Here is an 18,486-nt window from a genome sequence, read left to right as displayed (position 1 = left end):
CACCGCAGCCTAGCAGTCGCCCCGGCAACCACGCCGAGTGCGTGGTGGCTCGTCGGGCCCGCAGTTGCCTCGGCAACCGAGCCGCGCTCCGCACGTTTGGTGTTCGTCCCGCCCAACGGCCTGCGTACGTGCGTCGTCTCTATGGTGGCGGCGGATTCGGAGGGACCGAAAGATTTTGGAGGCAGGCAAGAGGCCCTGGGGCTCCTGGCGTGGCCCCTGACCCGGGCAGGGGCTTTCGAGAGCCGAAACGAGGGTGGAAGGGCTTGGGGACTACCCTACTTCAGTCTGCCTTGGCTCGGGCACTTGGGGCCACCGTTTCCCGTGCCGTCACCATACCTTCTCTAGGATCCCCCATCGCCCCGTGACTCAGCCCTGGGACTCTCCTCTCTTGCTCCACGAGACCCTCCCCATGCCAGACCCCCCCCCCATCACCGTCCTCGGGGGACCCCCGTTACCTCATGACAGCACCCGCACCCCAGCCACGAATCATTGCTGTAGTCTGTTTATCCCTGAGGTTTTGGTGATTCAGACGTCTTTCCCCTAGGATGTTACGCCGGGAGCGTTCCATCCCTCTTCGAGGCTCCGCTGCGGCCCTGTGCAACAACCTCAGCGTGCTGCAGCTGCCGGCCCGCAACCTCACACGTTTTGGGGTAGTCCATGGACCCAGCGCCCAGCTTCTCAGCGCTGCTTCTGAGGGTGTGCCCTTGGCTCAGCGCCAGCTCCACGCTAAGGAGGGAGCTGGAGTGAACCTCCCACCCATCACCCAGGTGAGGCATGAAGTTGAGAGTGATGTTGCTGAACCCAGTCCTAATCCCTGCCTTTCCTCCCTAAACCTTAAGGAATAGGCCTTCCCGAGCCCTCTGAATTTCTATTCTTCCGAGTCCTCATGTTCCCTGCTGACTACTTCCTCCTGTTGTGATCCACCTCCCTTCCAGGTCCACTGGTGTGTCCTTCCCTTCCGTGTATTGCTGGTACTCACCTCACATCGAGGAATACAGGTAAGAGGAGGACCGTCCTGTCCTCCTGGACTAGAGTCTTCTCAACTCCTTTCCAAGTCCCCTAAACCGTTCTGCACTTGCCTTTAAACACTCCCAAGTTTTACACATGCTTAGCCCATTCTTCCCTTTTTCCCATCTTCATTCCTTCTATCTTTTTTTAATTCCCAAGTACCCTCTCCAATATATGCCCCTTTGCTAGCTGCAATTTAGTTAACTTATTAGAGCCTCAGTGTCCTTCTCTGTAAAATAGGAGTAAAAGTAGTACCTACCTGCCAGAGTTTTTTTTTGTTTTTTGGTTTTTTTTTTTGAGAATTCAGTGGGTTAAGGCTAACATGAGTGTGTAACACTCAGCACAGAGCACAGCAAAGGATAGCTGGGTTGTACCCCTGCCCTTGCCCTCATCTTCCAGATGTATGAATCTGATGGCTCCGTCATGGTTTATTGGCACGCGCTGGACTCTGGAGATGCCTCTCCAGGTACCTGCAGGACTGAGTTGGGTGTGTGTAGGGAGTGTTTCCTGGGGCTGGAGGAAGTGCTATTTCTAATAATTTTCCCTTTTTATACTCAGTACAGGGCGTGTTTGCCCGAGGAATTGCTTCCAGTGGCCACTTCATCTGCGTGGGTGAGGGGGCCAAGGGCAGGGCATTGGGGGGCGCTGGAGTATAAAGGTGTGGGCTTCGGACTGGAGGATGCTGACGGTCTGAGGAAACTGTGGAGAGTTAGAGGGAAGGGTGGAAGTGAAGGGGGAGTTAGAGACTCCAAAGAGCGATGGATGGGTTCAGAGGAGCAGGGTGGGAGAGAATAAGAGTAGTCATGGAGCGACAGGATTGTTGGAGTGGTGAGAGGTGGGTTTGTTACCAAGGTTTCTGGGATGGAGGGAGTGCTGAGTGTGACAGCTGAAGACTCGGGAGGACTAGGGACTCACTGCATCTGCAGGAACGTGGTCAGGCCGGGTACTGGTATTTGATATCCCAGCCAAGGGCCCCAACATTGTGCTGAGTGAAGAGCTGGCTGGGCACCTGACATCAGTCACAGACATTGCCAGCGAGCCTGCCCAGGGACAGGTGAGTGGATTCCCCCTTCTAATTCCAGTAAGCCTGGGAGCCTTCCCCGCCTTTGGAGGCAGAAGACCTGGATGCCAGTCTTGGCTCTACCACTAAGCAGCTGGATGACTTTGGGCAAATTGCAGCACATTCCTAGGCTTCAGCAACCTCAGGTCCAGTGATGAAGCCAGGATACTTTATATTTACGTGGCATTTGATAGTTCACTAACACTTCTCAATACTGGAGTGAATTGAGTTGTGACAAGATGGTTTCTAAGATGCCTTCTAGCTCTGACATGTGCAGCTTCCTTCTCTGAACTTGGCAAGTCCTATACTTCCAGGGCCACCCTCTCCAGAAAGCCTTCCCCCTGTTCCAGCTCCCACTGATCTCCCTTAGCTAGACCCTGAGTTTGTACTGTCCTCAAAGACAACTCTTCTGTCCCTAACTGGATTGCAAACCTCTTGAGAACATGGTTTGTATTTTCTAACTCATATCCTTTACTGAATCTGGCCCAGAGCTGGGCCCATGACTATGTTGGCTGCCTATGGGGTTGGGTGTCAAGGGGCTGAGTTTAGTTATGACTGTGACTGGCTCACTCTAAGACCTCCAGAAGGTCATAACACTATGGCATCAGTTTCATCCTCCATCCATTGAGTACAATTATTACCCCCTCCTAACACATGGTGTGTATGGGGAGGGAGGGTGAGGAGACTTACAGGAATGTGAGGGAAGCATCTTATGCTTCCTGAGGGGACCATGGGTCCAGCTTGTAACGGCTCCATTTCTTCCCTTTCCCTAGAGAGGTCAAGATGCAAGTACTGCCTCCCTTCCCCTGTATAGAGGACCCAACAGGGGAGAAAGGGAAGGGCTGACCCTGCCTTTCCCCACAGGACTGCATGGCTGACATAGTGACAGCAGATGACTCAGGCTTGCTGTGCATCTGGCGATCAGGTCCTGAATTCAAATTATTGACCCGAATTCCAGGATTTGGGTAGGTGAGGCAAAGGGGCTGAAGCCTTCCTGAAGCAGCTTCAGGACAGGGAGGGAGCTTGGGTCTGGGGAAATCAAAGTGGGGCATTGCCCTTGCAGGGCCCCATGCACTTCTGTGCAGCTGTGGCAGGGGATCGTAGCAGCAGGCTATGGGAACGGGCAAGTGCGTCTGTATGAGGCCAGGACGGGAACTCTGCACATCCAGATCAACGCCCACGCCCGGGCCATCTCTGCCCTGGACCTGGCTCCGGAGGTGGGCAAGGTCAGTCTCCTCCTGCATCCCTGCATACCCTTATCCCTGGTGCCGGATGTTGAAAGGAACCCTACAGGCTTGTCTTTGCCACTTGGTGTAGCACTCCAGCCCCTACCAGTCCTGTCAGCGCGTTGACTCCCACTTGTCCTCCCTGCCTTTTTTTAACAGCTACTCTCTGCAGCCGAGGACACCTTTGTACATATCTGGAAGCTGAGCAGAAGCCTAGAGAGTGGCTGCATTCAGGTGTGTGTGGAGAGAAGAGTGGAATGGGGGGCCCGAGCGAAGGGCAGCGGGCCCTGAGCAGCCCTCTTTTCCCCCAGGTGGAACACTGTCATGGCGAATGTGTGCCCGACACTCAGGTGTGTGGTGCCCGATTCTGTGATCCCTCAGGCAGCTCTTTGGCTGTGACTGGCTACGACCTCGCTGAAATCCTGAGATTCAGCAGTATGTGAGAGCAGAGAAGCCCTCCTTTCTCCCTATGGTATTTATAAAGTACCTCCTTCAGTACCTAGCCCTTGTCTAATTACTCAGTATCAGAGTCATCCTTCACAACCAGTGAACTAAGCTCCAGGAAGAGCGGAAAGGACAGGTCCAGACCAAGCAGACAAGGTAATCCATCGTCAAGAACTAGGTAAAGCCTGCTGTTAAATAATTTTAATGGTTGATGTGGGAGTCACAAGGGAGTTGTGTTCCCTCCCAGCGTGCTTCAGTGCCATCCTCAAAGCTGGTTAGTTCAGGAGGTAGGGCAGGGTTGGTTCCAGTTTCTCCCAGGAAGGGTTTAGGGGTCCCAGCCAGCCCTGGGAATGAGTCCCTCAGCACCATGGCAACCATAGTTTAAGAGGGGCTTCTGCTCCCCATTCCCAACCTACCCCCAGTCCAGCTGAGGATGGGGAAGCCAAGCTGGCCAACCTGCTACGGACAGCGCCGGATCGAGGGCCCAGCTGCGCACAGGTCATCCTCTTCTGGCCAGATCCCATTGCAGCAACTTTCTCACACTGGTGACTGGAGCCAAGTGCGGGGTGGGCCTTTGCTGCAGAGGCCTCTGGATCGTGGGGATCGATGCGGGGGAAGAGGAGCAACCAAGCGGGAAGCCCCAGGGGAATGGTCTGGGGGGGCAGCATCCAGGGAGAATGTTCGGGGACGTCCCCAGGGTAGGGGGTGGGTCCTGGCTGGGGCCACTGAGGCAGGCAAGCAGGGACTAGGCAGGGCAGGCTGGTCTGTAAACATGGCTAGCCAGGGTGGGGGCGTCTCCAGCCTCACGCCCTCTCGCTGGGCCAGAATGTCTGTCACCGCTGCGATGTCATCCAGAGGCTCAATAGCTGTGGCACCAGGAAGGGGTTGAGGGGAGGCGGCTAGTCAGAGCTGAGGCCCCAGGCCTATCCAGCCCTGACCATCACCTGTCACTGTAATAGGAGGAAAGCAAAGCCCGGATCTCGGCTGAGATTTCGTTATCCTGTAGTAGCAGCCCCTCACCTGGGCCCCCTGGAGCCACAGGCTCTGATAAGACTATGGGATACAGGGTGCAGGGTGGACAGGATTGGGGAGGAGGGGGGTAGGCAGAGGTGGGTGAAGAAATCAAGAAAGAGGAGGAAAATGAAAGCAGTGCCAAGCAAGTGAAGGTCAGAGGAAAAGACAGGAATCCACAGGCAGAAAGGGAAACAAAAAAGAAGAAATTAGGAAAGAAATCCATGAAATGAATCTTGTTCTTTGGGGTTTTGTTTTGAACTTTGGTAGAAGTGGTTCTATGAAGAGTTGGAGGAGAGAAAGGAACTCAGCAGGATTGGGTGGGACTCGAGTCCCCAGAGCGTGCCTTAGGTCCAAAGTGTACCTTTGGTCTGTTTCCATTATCTGAGTTCCCTTAAAGCCTCCAGTCCCACCTCCCATCAAGTTCCCGGAGTACTCACTCACCCATCTCATGGTACAAGGACCCCTGCTTGGCCAGTACCGGGGGCGCTTTCCGGGGAGCGGGGGTTTCAATCTTCATGATTTCATCACAGCACTGCTTCCACTGGCCTGAAGGGTAAGCAGTGATTGGGGATGGAGAGGGGGAGGACTGAAAGGGCCAGGCTACCCTTGCCACTGCTACTTTTCCTTCCACACATTCTTGAAACAGAGGCCTACAGTAAAAAGTAACAAACCCCAATTCCTCCCAAAGGTTCAATCCAGGCCCCTCCTCTTACTCATGTCAAAGAAAAGCTGCCACAAAGCCTCCATCCAGCTCTGCAGGGCTCCCCGACTCTCTGTCTGAAGGATGTGTGTCACCTTGTCCTCCCCATACTGGTTACTGATGATCAGGGTGAAGGGCCGGCCTGTGGCCTGGTCCAGCTCCCCTGCCTGGACCCGAGTCTCCTGCAAGAGAAAAAAGGGTCTGCTTCCAACTTCACGTTGGGTACAGAAGTCAGCATTGACTTCACGTGGGTTTGATCATCCCTGCCTTAGAAAGAGGAGCTTTTGGGGCTTTTACCAAACCTCATTTGTCTCCTACTAGACAGAGTGGGAAGGAATGGCAGGGAAGGACTGAGGATGAGACAGGTGATCTTCAGTCAGGAAAAAGCAGCAGATTGAGACAGGGAAAGAGGGTGGGCTGGGGAAGATACAGAGGCTGGCAGGAATGCTGAGGCCTAATGTCCCTCACTACTTCCATTAGTCTGCAGTAAAGTCAGCAAAAGGGCTAGGGAACAGAGGGGTCATTGGACTTGAGTTGGGAGAGGAAACCCAGAAAGAGTAGAATAGATGCAAATTAGAATCTGAGAGGGAAGATGGAAGGTGGATGAAAAATCCTAAGCTGGCTATAGAATCTCTCTGAAAATAGGCAGGGACTGGGGTTGGGAAGAGGAGGGGACAACTCTTTTCCAGGGATGCTGGTCACGGAGAACACGGTCATCATTCCCAGACCTGGAGTTGGGTGTGGTGCTATGAGGAGCAGGAGGCTTTGATCTCTCTAAAGTCTGTACCCACCCTCCTAGGGCCTGACAGAGAGGCTCCAGGCCCTAGCACCTGGTGGCTTGCCCGCCAGCGGACCCATCACCTTGTTGAATGTGATAGTAAACAGCGGCTCTTCTCCAGTATCTGCATCTTCAGATTGCCGGTAGCAGAAGAGGCTTGTGCCCTTCAGGACCCCATGCACTCGTGCCCAGTCCTGCCGCTCTCCAGCTTGCTGCATAGATGACTCAAGGTTTCCTGGGGGAGTCACACCTCCCAACACGCTTTTTCCCAGCCCTCCAACAAGAATCTGCTTCTTCCTGCCCCCACCCCCCGTTCTGAACCTCCTCTTGTCTTGCCATACCTCTCCTCCCACCCATGTCTTGATTTTTTAGTAGTTCTTAAGATTCCCAGGTGACCCAGCTCTCCTTTGCCTTCTCCCTGTTCCCTTCCACTCCTCAGGGGTGCTCACCTGCACCCTAAGGGAACCACTTGCAGTAGGCTGAGTCATGCAGAGAGGCTGGGCCACCAGGCGGCAACACACACTACCATAAAGGGGCAGCCAAGCAGGGTTCTCCTCTGGGGGAGAGGAAGTGCAGGGTGAGGGTGAAGAATGAGAAGGGGACCATCCAACAGCCCCTCTTTTCACCATCCAGCGTCACCCACGCACACATACTCACCATGGCTGGCGAGGGTGAGGTCATGTGTGCGGAACCCATCTTGCACTGCTGCCAGGGTGAGCGTGGTATGAGCCAAGAGGTGGTAACGAGGACCACTGCAGGACATACCAAGGAGTGGGCCTCAGCAAGCGAGGAGCATGTGAGGGCCGTGTTAGATGGCAGGAGCTATATATAGTGCTGAGCAGGTCTGCCCCATCATTAGGCAGCCACAAGGGAAACTAGCTTGCCTCCCCCATAGGAGATGGGGACAAATATTTAGTGAGCTCCTGCTATGTGCCAGGTTCTGTGCTTTTTATATATGTTATCTTACTATATTCCCATCACAGCCCTGGGAGGTCAGTGGCATTCTTTAGTTAGTAGATGAGGTAGCTTGAGGCATAGAGAGGTTAAGAAATTTGCCCGTAATTTATATCTTGATAGGTAGATGGTGGAGCTAGAATTTGAACCCATATCTGTCTCCAAAATCAGCATTCTGTTCATTACCCTAGTTGTTCTCAAACTGTCCTCAGAGTCCCAGTGGTTCCACAGGGTGCTTCCAGACTCCTGTAGGCACCGCCACAGAGCCCAGGTTACCCTCCTCCAACCAGGGTGCTCTGTTCTACCCATGTAAGATGCATTTGCTGCTGCAAAAAAGTGAAGACCCCAGAGCCTAGGACTTCCTGCCTTCCTACTGGTTATCTCATTTGGCTTGGGCCCAACTCTGAGTGCATCCCAGCCATGTGGCCACTGCTCACACATGTCTGCCTGTACGTCCTGGGAGCAGTACAAAGTAGGTTCTGCAAGCTCTCCACTGCTCAGAGGTCACCCCTGGCCAGGATAGACATTTGAGGGCAATGGGGGAATGAATGCAGGGCCTTACCCTACAGCCGGGGTGGGGAGCAGGATGGGACTGCTGCCTGAACCCCCAGCACTCTCCAGTGATGCCCTGACACGCCTTCCAGAGGACCGGCCCAGGGAGCTGCTGAGTTTGGTGGCAAGCCTCTTTGGGGCACCAGCCAGGGCCCCCTCCTCTTCCACGCAGGCCCCATACAGCTCCAGTCGAAGTTCAAAGTCTGGCCCTGCCTCAGTGCTATAGGAGTGTGGGAAGAAGAGAGGAGGATGGTCCAGGGGAAGTCCAGGGAGGCATGAGGGATGGGGGTGGGGGAAGGATGGGGTGGTACAAGTTCAGGACAGCTCCCCAGGGAAGGCCCATCTGCCTTCCTCCCTCTCCTCCCCTTCCCTGTAGCTACCTCATCAGAACACTGGGGCAGAGTAGAAAGAGGAGAGAGCCACACGGATGGGGTACTCACAAGAGCACGCTGCTCTGAAAGGAGATGTCCGTGAGGGTCCTGTCCACCAGGATCATTTCTGTGTCCTGAATGTCTTCCCCTAGCTGCAGCAGCAGGAACACAGCCCAGCGGTGCAGGTCTGGGGGCAAAGAGGGCAAAACAGCTAAGGAAAAAAGTTACCCGCCGGAGCTTTCAACATCAGGGTCACTCCCCTGAATATATTCCAGTGTGTGTGGGACTCACCGCCTTTGTTCTTGAAATATTCTGTGTCCTTCCACATGAGTGGAATCCGGAGGTCTAAGGGGCAGAGGGTTAGGAATAAATGTTGAGATGGGGCAGGAGATCCTGTGGTTGAGCAAGGAGCCCAGGGGCTGGGGTGGCTGTGCTTCTTACCAGAGATGCAGACCCGGCCTCGGCAGGGGGAGCGCTCAGCAGACAGCCCACTGTCAGAAGGCCTGTGGGTAAATCACAATGTCGTGGCATGGCCACCAAACACTATTCCCCCTGGTTCTGGTTTCCAAGGGCTCTAGGACCACCCACCCCACCCCTAGCCCAGGCAACCCCCGCCAGGCTGACATTGCAGGGTTGAGGGACTGTTTGAGTCATCAACTAAACCCAGGGGGTTGCTAGAGACACTAGAGGCATGGCAGCTCACACTCAATACAAGCTCTGGACTCCACCCCCCCCCTCCAAGCACCCTCCCTCACCACCACCCCAGACCCCTGCCAGGAACCAGTGGGTCTTGAGTGGACAGGGGCCCGCAGAGAGAGATTCTCTTTCAAGGGCTCTCCTCCACTAAACCGCAGGCCCGAAGGAGTTTACAGGTTTTTTCTTTTCTTTTCTTTTCTTTTCTTTTCTTTTCTTTTCTTTTTACTTTACAATAAGGGATGCTGGTCATCTCCACCATATTACCACTTCTTAGATATAGGAGGGTACTGGGTCAGCCAGAAAATCAAGTGGATCAGTTTTTAGTGAAAGGAAAAAACCCAAGTAGGGAACATTTGTGTTTCATTTTTCACAAACCATTCTCCTCCTCCTCAGCTTTGATTTCTCCTTTACCCGCCCTGGTTAGATAGGCTGTACCTTCCCAGTGCTGCAAGTTCCCCAGGGCCCCACTGCAAGGCCCCAGACAGCTGGCCTTCCTCACTTCCCCACCCAGCCTCACCTTCCCGCCCACCATCAGGATTCATTTAGTGTGTCACTTCCTAAGGTGACAACAGACAGTTTGCCTGTACTAATTCATAATGCCAGTGATGTAATCAGCAACTTAGTCGGGCCTTAAGCTAAATGATGTGACGCTGTCAGTGTGGTTAGCTGTCAAAGACTTGGCGTGCACCTCAGGTCATGCTGTCTAGGCCCTGTGGACAGGGCAGAGACTGCTGATGGCTGCCTCTCAGGAGACATCAAACTCCCAGTAGAAGCTGTTCCCCTGCCTGCCTGCCCTTCCCTTAGCTCTATGGGACAGGCATGGAATGGGTTTTCTGCCTTCCCTGTGGCTTCATGCGTGAGCTCTGGAGGGCTCCTGGCAACCTCTTCTTGTCTCAGCCTTCATGGCTGAGCTGGGGCCTTCTCCCACTCAGCCTGTGGGGTCAAGTAAATTACTTTGCCACAAGTCAATCCTACAAATAACCAATTTACCAAAAATGTCCAGTTCTTAGAATGATCAATTTGCCAGGAATGTTCTCCATATTTCAGTTTTACCAGAGCATCACCTCAACCATTTCACTGCAGATTTGTCAGATCAGCAGAGTCTAATGTTAGTATAGCTTGTGTTTCATATTCAGAAAGAAGCTTAACCTTTTGGATTGCATAATCTAATTTGTATGAAGGGATAGGCTTTCCCTTAAATGATTTATTATTATTTCTTTTCCCAATATCTGCCTCTGATGGTGAACCCCAGGTACAATAAAGTATTGTCAGTTTCTGGCAAATTGGCCATTCAGCAAATTGGTCATTTGATGAACTGACTTTGAGAAAATTGGGTTTCTAGAAGCCAGCCCGACAACTTTGTCAGATCACAGTCAGGGATTAGCAAATTAGTGTTTCTGCGTTACTATCGCGCGAACTGCCAGCCTTTCACCCAAAATCCTGGCTTTCCTGAATCTAGCCCTAGCTCCTCACTAGAGCACCTCTGCGTAGCACACTATGGTGGCAAAACATGAAGGTGTCTTCCAGGCCCAATGTGAGAAGGTCAGCTTTAGGGTAATAATCCACACACTGCATACACACACACTGTACCACTAACCCCCAGAAGGCCTTGCCTCCCCTTGCTCACCGCCGGCCTGTCTTCCCCAACACCTGCGCCTCCTTGCGCCGCTGCAGCTCGCCCATGTAGCTGAGGATGCGGCTGTTGCACACCAGCAGGCTCTTGGTGGCCTCCAGAGCCTGCTCCCGCTGGGAACAGGCTGCCAGCAGCTTGCAGGCACCTTCCCTCATCCGGATCTCATGGTCTAGTTTTCTCTGCAACTCTGTGTCCTAGCCAGAGTAGGGAGAAGGATGAGAAGGACATGTCAGTCAGGGAACAGGCAGAATCACCCTCCAGTTCCCGAGTGGGGTGTGGCCCAAGAAAAACTGACAAGAAACTTGTGTTTGAGGTACCTCAAGGGCAGGGGTAGAGTTTCAACCTCAGCTGCCCGAGAATAATCAGAGTAGCTTTGTAAAAATACAGATGCCCTCATGCATTTGATGGGGGTAGTATACATTCCTTCAGCATCTTTTGAGAGCAATTTGGAAAAAAAAATCTATGAAAACTACAAATTCACATACCCTTTGATCCAGCTATCCAATATATAGGAGTTTATCCTACAGATATAGTTACACATGTAGGCAAAGCTATATTCATTGCAGCGTTGTTTTAAAACACCCAGATTAAAAGTCCTTCAACAGGGTACTTGTTAAATAAGTAACAGCATAATGGACTTATTGGGGCAGGGGGCAATAACTTCATAAATTATATAAATGTCTTGTCTCTATGCTGTACACCTGAAACTAATACAATAACATTGAATGTCAACTGTAATTGACAAAAAATGGGACATTAAGAGTGTGCAGCTATGAAACCATCTTCAAAATATATGAAGTGAGAAAAGTAGAACAGTATTATAGCATGCTACCATCTGTGCACCACATATATACATGCACATCCATAGATATAGATATGCCTAAAATAGTAGTGGTTGCAGGGCTGTGAGCCAGGAATGGAAAACAGATATGATACCTTATTTATATGTACCGCTTTTACTATGGTACTATTGGAAATTGTGTTGCCTTTTTTAAAAGTTAATACTCTCAGCCATGGCTGGTGTGGCTCACTGGATTAAGCACTGGCCTGCGAACCAAAGGGTCACTGGTTTGATTCCCAGTCAGGGCACATGCCTGGGTTGCAGGCCAGGTCCCGGCAGGAGTGGGGTGGGGGATGCATGAGAAGCAACCACGCATTGATGTTTCTCCCCCTCTCTCTAAAAATAATTTTAAAAAAATTAATACTCTCAGTTAAAGAAAAAAGGTACTGGGCCCTATGTCACACTTGCAAGGACAGAGGCAAGGAATAGAGATGGGAAGGCAGGTGAAGCAGGAGGTCAGGAGTGAGGATCTGAGCAGGCCCCGCACAGGGCCACAGTGGGGGTACTGGGAGAAGTACCAGGATTCTCAGGAACCTTCTATGCTCAGAAAGGAGCCCTGGAGGTCTTGGCACAGGACAGAGGAGGAGAACACTAATTTGACAATAAGACAAATGTGGGTTTGAATCACAGTTCTGCCAATCTTGAGAAGCTGGGAAGAAACTTACGGGAAAAGCACCGGGCAGTTTACTCAACCTCTCTGAGACTTAGTTTCCCCATCTATAAAATAAGGATGGAAATAGTCCCCACATTATAGGGTTGTAAGAATTCAGTGAGACAGAAAGTAAAGCACTAGCATAGTGCTCAGCACATGGTATCCATGAACGGTGAAGATGCCCATTTTAATCATGCTACTTCGGCAGCAGTAGCATTTGCCCAACCAGCACTGGAACATCCCTGCACGGTCCAAGGCTCCATTTAAAATGCAGCTAGGAGGTGAGAGATGCAGACATTAATGGCTGCTCCATAAGTGCTATGTCATGGCATAAACATGCTCTCAGAAAATATACCCTGTTTGCTTCTGGCTGAGTGATGGGGAAGGCTTCAGAGAGAAGGTAGAAGACTAACCCCAGTACAATGTATAGATCAGTTCAGGAGGCATCAGGTTGGAGATGGGTGTGAAAATGACCACCCAAAACCTGCCTTCTCCCATACCAGGTCTCTTCAACACCCTGTGCCCTTGCTTCTGTCCCTGGTGGCTCCAGTCTTCAAGTCTGTAAGACCTGAATTTTCTAAATTCCTGCTTCCAAAAGGCTTGTTGAGCCTCCCTGCAGATTCTCCCTTCACTATTTCCTAGTCCACTGAGCAAGGTGAGAGTCTCATCACTCCTTACTTCAGTACTATCCATCTATTTCCCTCCCTGACCGTTCAGACAAAAAACAATCTGGTCCCAAAGTCTCCTCCACCAGGAAGCCCTCCCAGACTACACAGATTCCTCCCAGCTGCTCTGGGTCTGTCTGCACCAGGGTCCCACCTCTACTAATCTTCCCTGCTTGCCAACCTCCATCCCATTCTGCATCCAGCTTCTTCCACAAAGCTGGGGCGGGGAAGGGGGAAAACAGGCATCCTCAAGGCCCCTCCTGACTGGCCTCTCCATCCCGGCCCCAGCACTCACGGATCCTTCCCTAGCCCTGGCCATTGCGCGCGTGCCTCGCCGCAGCGCCCCCAGTGCGCTGGTCCGGGTAGATGTACTGTCTGGGTGCCCGCTCAGCTGCCTCGCCCAGCCCGCGGCGCTCAGGGCACCGGTGACATCAGCTCCCAACTGCCGCGAGAGCTGCCGAAGGGTTCCAGGACGCAGGCGGTCCAACTGTGAGCCTGATCACACTAGGCTCTGAGCTCCTGGGCTCTCGTTGGCGGGATCACAGAGGAGACCAGTCCCAGTGCTATGGTACCACCTTTGGGAGCACCCTGTTGTCCTGGAAAGGACTTCAGGGACATAGCAGGAGCTGGAGCTGCAGGAGGCTGGGAGGGAGGTCCCTGCCCTGTGCGGTTGCCCTCCAAGGTGACCCCCTTTCCCCAGAGCATTGGGGAGGAGGATAGTGTACAAACTGGAGCAATAGCCTGCAGAAGTCGCTGGGCCCAGCCTAGATGAGCCTGATTTAAGGACCAGGCACCCTTCCTGCCGCCCTCTGATTCTAAAACCGTTCTCTCCCACGGCCTAGAAATCCTGTCTCCCAGTCCTTCAGGCAGAGCATCTCAGGAATCCTGGTGTAGTTTCTAGATCCCTGTGCTTTTTGCCCATCTCCCCACCTACTGCAGAGACAGGGTCTTGTCACCCCCTCCCCACCCACACACCCCCTCTCCCCAAAGAGGCAGCATTTTCACCAGACTCTCTAGAGAAAGAGCCCAGAGTTGGATGTCAGCTGGACCTGGGTCAGGACCCAACAGGCTGAAGAAGGATGAGTAATGGGCAGAAACCCAAACACACAAATGTGGCCCTCCAGGGACATCCTTTCCTGTCCCTCCCCCTCTCTTCTGTCCCTGACTTCCTGCTCTGCTTCACTTTCTCTTCCCTTCAAAATATCCACCAGGGCTAAGTTCTCAAATCTTCACTTAGGCACTTGACTAGCTATGAGAACTTAACCTCTCTCTATGCCCTCAGTTTGTAAAGTGGGGGAGTATTCCACATCCTTCATAGTATTGTTTGGGGATTAAGTGGAAAAGTCTAACCTCTACCTGGACCCAGGACATATTTAAAGACAAGCTTTTTCTTACTCCCACCTCCCTTTTACTTGCAGCTTAAATTGCCTCCTCCAGAAAATCTTAGATTTACTCTCCCATGACTACCTCCCTTGCCAACTCCTAAATATCAATGGGCAGAAGAGGGGACTGCTGAGCTTCATGGAGAAACAACACAGCACCCTCAGCCCATGACTGAAGAAGACGTGACAGAAGAGAGATCTAAGCCCCCTCCTCGGTCCAGAACATGGGCAGATCTGCCATGAAGAAAAATTACATGGTTGGGGGAGAGGGGATGCAGAATTTAAACATTTTAATACCTAGACCAGCTCTGAGAAATAAAATTTCCTGCAATGATGGAAATATTCAATAGTCATCTGGTACTTGAAATGTGGCTAGAACAATTAAGGAACTAAATTTTTTATTTAATTTCATTTTAATTAAATCATAAATTTAAATAGCCACATGTAACTGGTAACATGGATAGTGCAGAGGACAAGGGATGGAAATAGGTTGTTACGTGCCAACACAGGACATTAAGTAGTGTCAGAATCCCAAAAGGCTCACTGGGCACCTTTCTGCACACTAGAAAAAGGTGAGCCTCTCTAGGCAAACAAATTAGATAAAGGTGCCCCCTCCTGATGCAGCCCAAAAGCAGGTCAGGACTCCTGACTCCTGACTCCGCCTGGCGCCCTTGTGAAGGAAACAACCTGCGCAATTTATGCCATGGTTGTGCTGAGAAAGATTTGGAGGCCATGTCTAAGCTTGCTGATAATAAGTGATGATTGACTAGTAATGTCTCTCTGATCCAGGGAGTTGGGGTGGGGGCCAAGAGGCGACAAATGAAATAAATTGCTATTCTTGATCTAGACTCTTTGTAGTCCTGCCTCTGACTTCCCTCAGCAGAAAACCCTTGCCAAGTCCAGGCGCTCATTTCCACAGCTTCCTCCATCTTCCCCATCTCAATCAATTGCCACACTGCCCAGTTGCTTAGCCACACACCTGGGAATCATCCCGGAGTCCTCCCTTTGCCTCACCCCTCACATCCAATCCATCAGCAAGCCCTGTCAGATCTACCCCCAACATTTGAAATCCACCCCCTCTTATCTCCACCGTGAACACTTTCATCCACACCACCAGGTTCACTCCCCCAGGGCTGTAACAACCTTCTTTCTGGTTGGCTCCTGCTACCCGGCTTCCAACCTTCCTCTCTCCCACCCCCACCCTGACCTAGCCTATTCTCAGCAGCCATCATTTTAAAACATTAGATGAGTCATTCTCCTGTGTAAAACCCTGCCATGGGCCAACATACAGCAAGAGTAAAATCTAAGCATCTTGTCATGGCCTTCAAGACCCTGCATAATTTGGTCCCTGCCCATGAGCTTGACCCCAACTATTTCCAGCCACAGTGAACTGAAACTCATCCCCCTTTAAGGGCTTTTGTGCTTGCTATGCCCTCTATCTGGAAAGCTCTTCCTCCAGTCTTCACATATCTTCATATCCTTCTGGTCTCAGCCCAAAGATCTCCTCATAGAAGCCTTCCCTGACCTCCACATCTAATGCTGCCCTCCCTACTACTCATGATGGTTATCCCCTCGTTTACATCATAATTTCACTATGTGAGATTATTTATGTGTTTGCATGTTTATTGTCTGTTCTCTGGTAGAATGGACCTTTCCTGTCTGGTTCACTAAGGTATCCCATGATCTAAAAAGGAGCTTGGCATATAGTAGCTACTCAATAAATGTGTTTAAGAGTAAATAAATGAGTAAACAATTCCTTGTCATCTCCAGGACCAGCAAAATCTTTACATCCTGCCCCAGAGCCCCTTCCCCTTCTCTAGGAAGAGCCACATCCTTCCTGCAAGCTTCTCTCATATTGAACTCCTCTTTTCTTCCCATATCTAAATGGACCTTCAGCCACAGAACACACATCCACGCCCACCCATAGGGCTTCCAGATGCAGGTGTGAAGACCCTGTTGTCAACATATACTCTGACTGATCCACACGCAGCACCCAACGGAGGGGATACAGAACCACCTGTTCCTCTCCCCACTTTGAGCAGGCCTGCCCTCCCCCCTCAGCCCCAGCAGGGCTGGGCTGGGCAGAGACTGGGGCTGGGATACATGCCAAAGAGGTGCACTGGGGGTGGGGGTGGGGGGACAGGGGTCATTACCTCCAGGCTGAGCGCCATCTGCCGAATGTAGAGCATATTCAGGTCCTCCAGGATGTGCAATCTGTCCTGCATCTCTGTGCCCCCTAGTGCCCCTTCCCTTGTCAACCCCTCCAGGGGGAAGGGGTGGGCAGGCACCACACTGCTCCACAATTCCTCCTCCCACTGCTCCCCTGGTCTTGAAAGAGGTGGGCAGCTCTTGGACAGAGGGCAGAGGCTGCCCCTGTCCCTCTGCACTTCTGTTAGACCCCTCTGGCAGCTGTGACAAACTTTCCTTGCCTACCGATGTTCCAGGGCCCTGGTAGGTGGAGCCAGGCATGAGAGGAAAAGAAAGTGAGGTGAGGATAAGGGGTTCCAGGAGGGGACGTTAGCTGCAGAGGGGGCTCTGGGCACAGAGTGTCCAGTCTTGCTTTGGTGGCAGCTGTTCTCCCAGCTGTGGAAGAAAAAGGCCCTTTCATTCCGACTCTGGCCCCTCCCCAGCCTCCGCCCACATCCCTGGCAGGGTGGACAGAGATTCTGTGTGCCTGTAGGGCCTGAGGGGCAGGCACAGCTGGAAGGGGGCAGGGAAGGGACGCCTCACGTAGGTTCTACAGAGTCCTGGAGTTTGTCAACAGGCTGGAGCTTTCTGAGAGGGTTTCTGGCTTAGTTTGAGGAAGAAGAGGAATGGAGGCCAGGACTTGGGAGAGTGAGCCCAGGGAGTGTGACAAAGGTGTAAATGCAGCCTAACCCCCAGGGCCACCTTTTCCAGCGTGGGGGCCCTGTCCAGCCCGCCCCACCCTGGGCTCACAGTTACCTCGCTTTTCCAGAAGGGAGAAGAGGGAGGGAGAAGTCAGGGGTGTGCCTGTCTGCTGCTGCCCCCGCTCCCCTCTGCAGGCCCCTTCCCTTCCAGACAGGAAACCAGCACCGATTCCCAGCCAGCTGCAGCTTTGCCTCCCCCCGCCCCCCCCCACCCCCAAGCTTACGGAGTCACACACCCCAGGGCGGCCGGCTGGGCCCTGCGGCTCCGCCCCGGCTCCTCAGCGCTGGCCCCAGCAGGCCGGGTTCGTCCCGGGGCGGCCCCAGCTCCCAGGCCCCTCCTCCTGGCCTCGCCCCTCACTCTCCCACGCCGGCCTGGGGCGGGGTTGCTTTTGGGGGACCCGACAAGGGCCCTCTCCACCAAGTTCACTAGCTTCTGAGTCAGAGAAGGTCCGGGACACCACACCGGGACGCGTGTGAATGGGCCTTTGTTCTGGGCAGGCTAGGGGACGGGGGGCGGGGGTGGTGGTGGAGGGCAGAAGCCAGGCCTGGAATCCCGGCCCGGAGGAAGAGGGTGACTGGAGGAAGGCCCCCTCACTTAACCCTTCCAGGCCCAGCAGGGAAGGAGATCTGACCTCGGACAGCTTCCTAGCTGTCGCTACGCGTCCGCTTAGCCCCTCCCAAACCTCGCTAGTGAGTTACAGGTGGGATTCAGACCTTGGCACCGTGGGGAGCGCTGGGCCCGGGAGAAAACTGTCAGACTAAGGGCCGAATTCCTCTCAGGACCCAGGAAAGGAGGCTGAAAGTCTGGGTGTGAGAACCTCAGATCACTAAAAGGGACTCCCCCACCCCCGCCCAGACACACCCTCCCAGCCTTTCAGCGGCTCAGAGGAGTGATTGCGGAGGGCTTGTGCAAAATGAACCGACCTGGCCTGAAAGTCGAGACAGACGGTGGAGGCTGTCCCAGACGGTCGAGACAGGTTGCGACCCGGGGCTGGCGGCCGGAGGGAGGAGCGGGCGTCCAAGCCAAGGGTCCGAGCTGCTGGGGCCCACCTTGCCGCCCGCCGCCCTGCGCCCAGGGATGCCCGCGAGGCGCCAGACCCATTTTGGGAATCGAGCCCGGGGCCCCTTAAATTGAGACCAACCGAAGTTTGTCCAGGCAGAGGCAAATCGTCCCATCTGGCCGGGGAGTGTCTGGGGTCCGACCAACGCGCAGACTGTGGGTCCGCGCCTGACTTTTAAAGTCAACCACCACCGGTTCAGACGCGGCCCGCGGCGTCTCCGCCCCGCGGCGTGCGCGCGGGTGGGGGCGCAGCGGCGGGGCCTGAGGGAGCCGGGTAGACGAAGGGAAGGAACGCGGGGCTCTCACCTCGGGTGGGTCGCTGAAGAGGCTGAGTCGGAAGCGGCCGCGTTTGAACTCCATCTCCAGGGCGGAGCCCCTGGCCACGGTGACCCGACTCCGGTGGTTTCGAGAGAACATGCTGGCGGTTTGGCGCGTTTGCCCGCCCTGTGCTCTCCCCGCGCCACCCAGCTCTGCCTTATTTCCTCGGCTTCTGTGCCTCGACGCCCGCCCGCCGGTCCGGCCGGGAAGCTCCCGAGGCCGGGTTCCCAAACTCCGCCCCCGG

The 18,486-nt window shown here is 53.5% G+C and overlaps 2 protein-coding genes across 7 annotated transcripts; one reads left to right on the top strand and one right to left on the bottom strand.

Moving 5' to 3' along the window:
- Positions 1 to 545: 545 nt before the first annotated feature.
- WDR54 (WD repeat domain 54) lies at positions 546 to 3,797 on the top strand. The gene is made up of 9 exons (XM_054593576.1): positions 546 to 767; positions 936 to 998; positions 1,408 to 1,474; positions 1,567 to 1,620; positions 1,935 to 2,062; positions 2,933 to 3,033; positions 3,132 to 3,294; positions 3,454 to 3,528; positions 3,606 to 3,797. The coding sequence occupies exons 1-9, from the start codon at positions 546 to 548 to the stop codon at positions 3,735 to 3,737; spliced, it is 1,005 nt and encodes a 334-aa protein (XP_054449551.1). The 3' UTR covers positions 3,738 to 3,797.
- Positions 3,798 to 3,902: 105 nt separating this feature from the next.
- On the bottom strand, positions 3,903 to 18,486 carry RTKN (rhotekin). Of its 6 annotated transcripts, none has more exons than XM_054593572.1 (13): positions 18,231 to 18,347; positions 16,130 to 16,559; positions 10,431 to 10,630; positions 8,549 to 8,610; positions 8,399 to 8,452; positions 8,177 to 8,294; positions 7,747 to 7,956; positions 6,888 to 6,982; positions 6,680 to 6,786; positions 6,314 to 6,442; positions 5,466 to 5,634; positions 5,194 to 5,298; positions 3,903 to 4,604 (listed from the first exon to the last, which is right to left on the bottom strand). In XM_054593572.1, exons 2-13 carry the CDS (start codon positions 16,199 to 16,201, stop codon positions 4,276 to 4,278), a joined length of 1,650 nt encoding a protein of 549 aa, XP_054449547.1. In that variant the 5' UTR covers positions 16,202 to 16,559; positions 18,231 to 18,347; the 3' UTR covers positions 3,903 to 4,275. The 6 variants fall into 6 exon arrangements, with proteins under 6 accessions (XP_054449547.1, XP_054449548.1, XP_054449546.1 ...); XM_054593573.1 differs by lacking the exon at positions 18,231 to 18,347 and adding an exon at positions 17,101 to 17,120; XM_054593571.1 differs by lacking the exon at positions 18,231 to 18,347 and adding an exon at positions 16,920 to 17,053.

The sequence above is a fragment of the Pteronotus mesoamericanus genome, unplaced genomic scaffold, assembly GCF_021234165.1.
Source record: "Pteronotus mesoamericanus isolate MK-2021 breed Mesoamerican mustached bat unplaced genomic scaffold, CSHL_Meso_final scaffold_45, whole genome shotgun sequence".
NCBI lineage: Eukaryota > Metazoa > Chordata > Mammalia > Chiroptera > Mormoopidae > Pteronotus > Pteronotus mesoamericanus.
Note: the sequence above shows the minus strand (reverse complement) of the source record. Positions and strands in the feature narration are given on the sequence as shown.

Bases quoted from the DNA above. Each gene is read 5' to 3' on its own strand.
- WDR54 (XM_054593576.1), top strand. From the start codon at position 546: ATGTTACGCCGGGAGCGTTCCATCCCTCTTCGAGGCTCCGCTGCGGCC. The intron at 999-1,407 runs GTAAGAGGAGGA...CTCATCTTCCAG, and splicing joins CCTCACATCGAGGAATACAG to ATGTATGAATCTGATGGCTC. The intron at 1,621-1,934 runs GTGAGGGGGCCA...CTGCATCTGCAG, and splicing joins TGGCCACTTCATCTGCGTGG to GAACGTGGTCAGGCCGGGTA.
- RTKN (XM_054593570.1), bottom strand. From the start codon at position 18,341: ATGTTCTCTCGAAACCACCGGAGTCGGGTCACCGTGGCCAGGGGCTCC. The intron at 6,983-7,746 runs GTAAGGCCCTGC...TATGTCCTGCAG, and splicing joins CTCCCCACCCCGGCTGTAGG to TGGTCCTCGTTACCACCTCT. The intron at 6,787-6,887 runs GTGAGTATGTGT...CCTCTCCCCCAG, and splicing joins CCTCACCCTCGCCAGCCATG to AGGAGAACCCTGCTTGGCTG.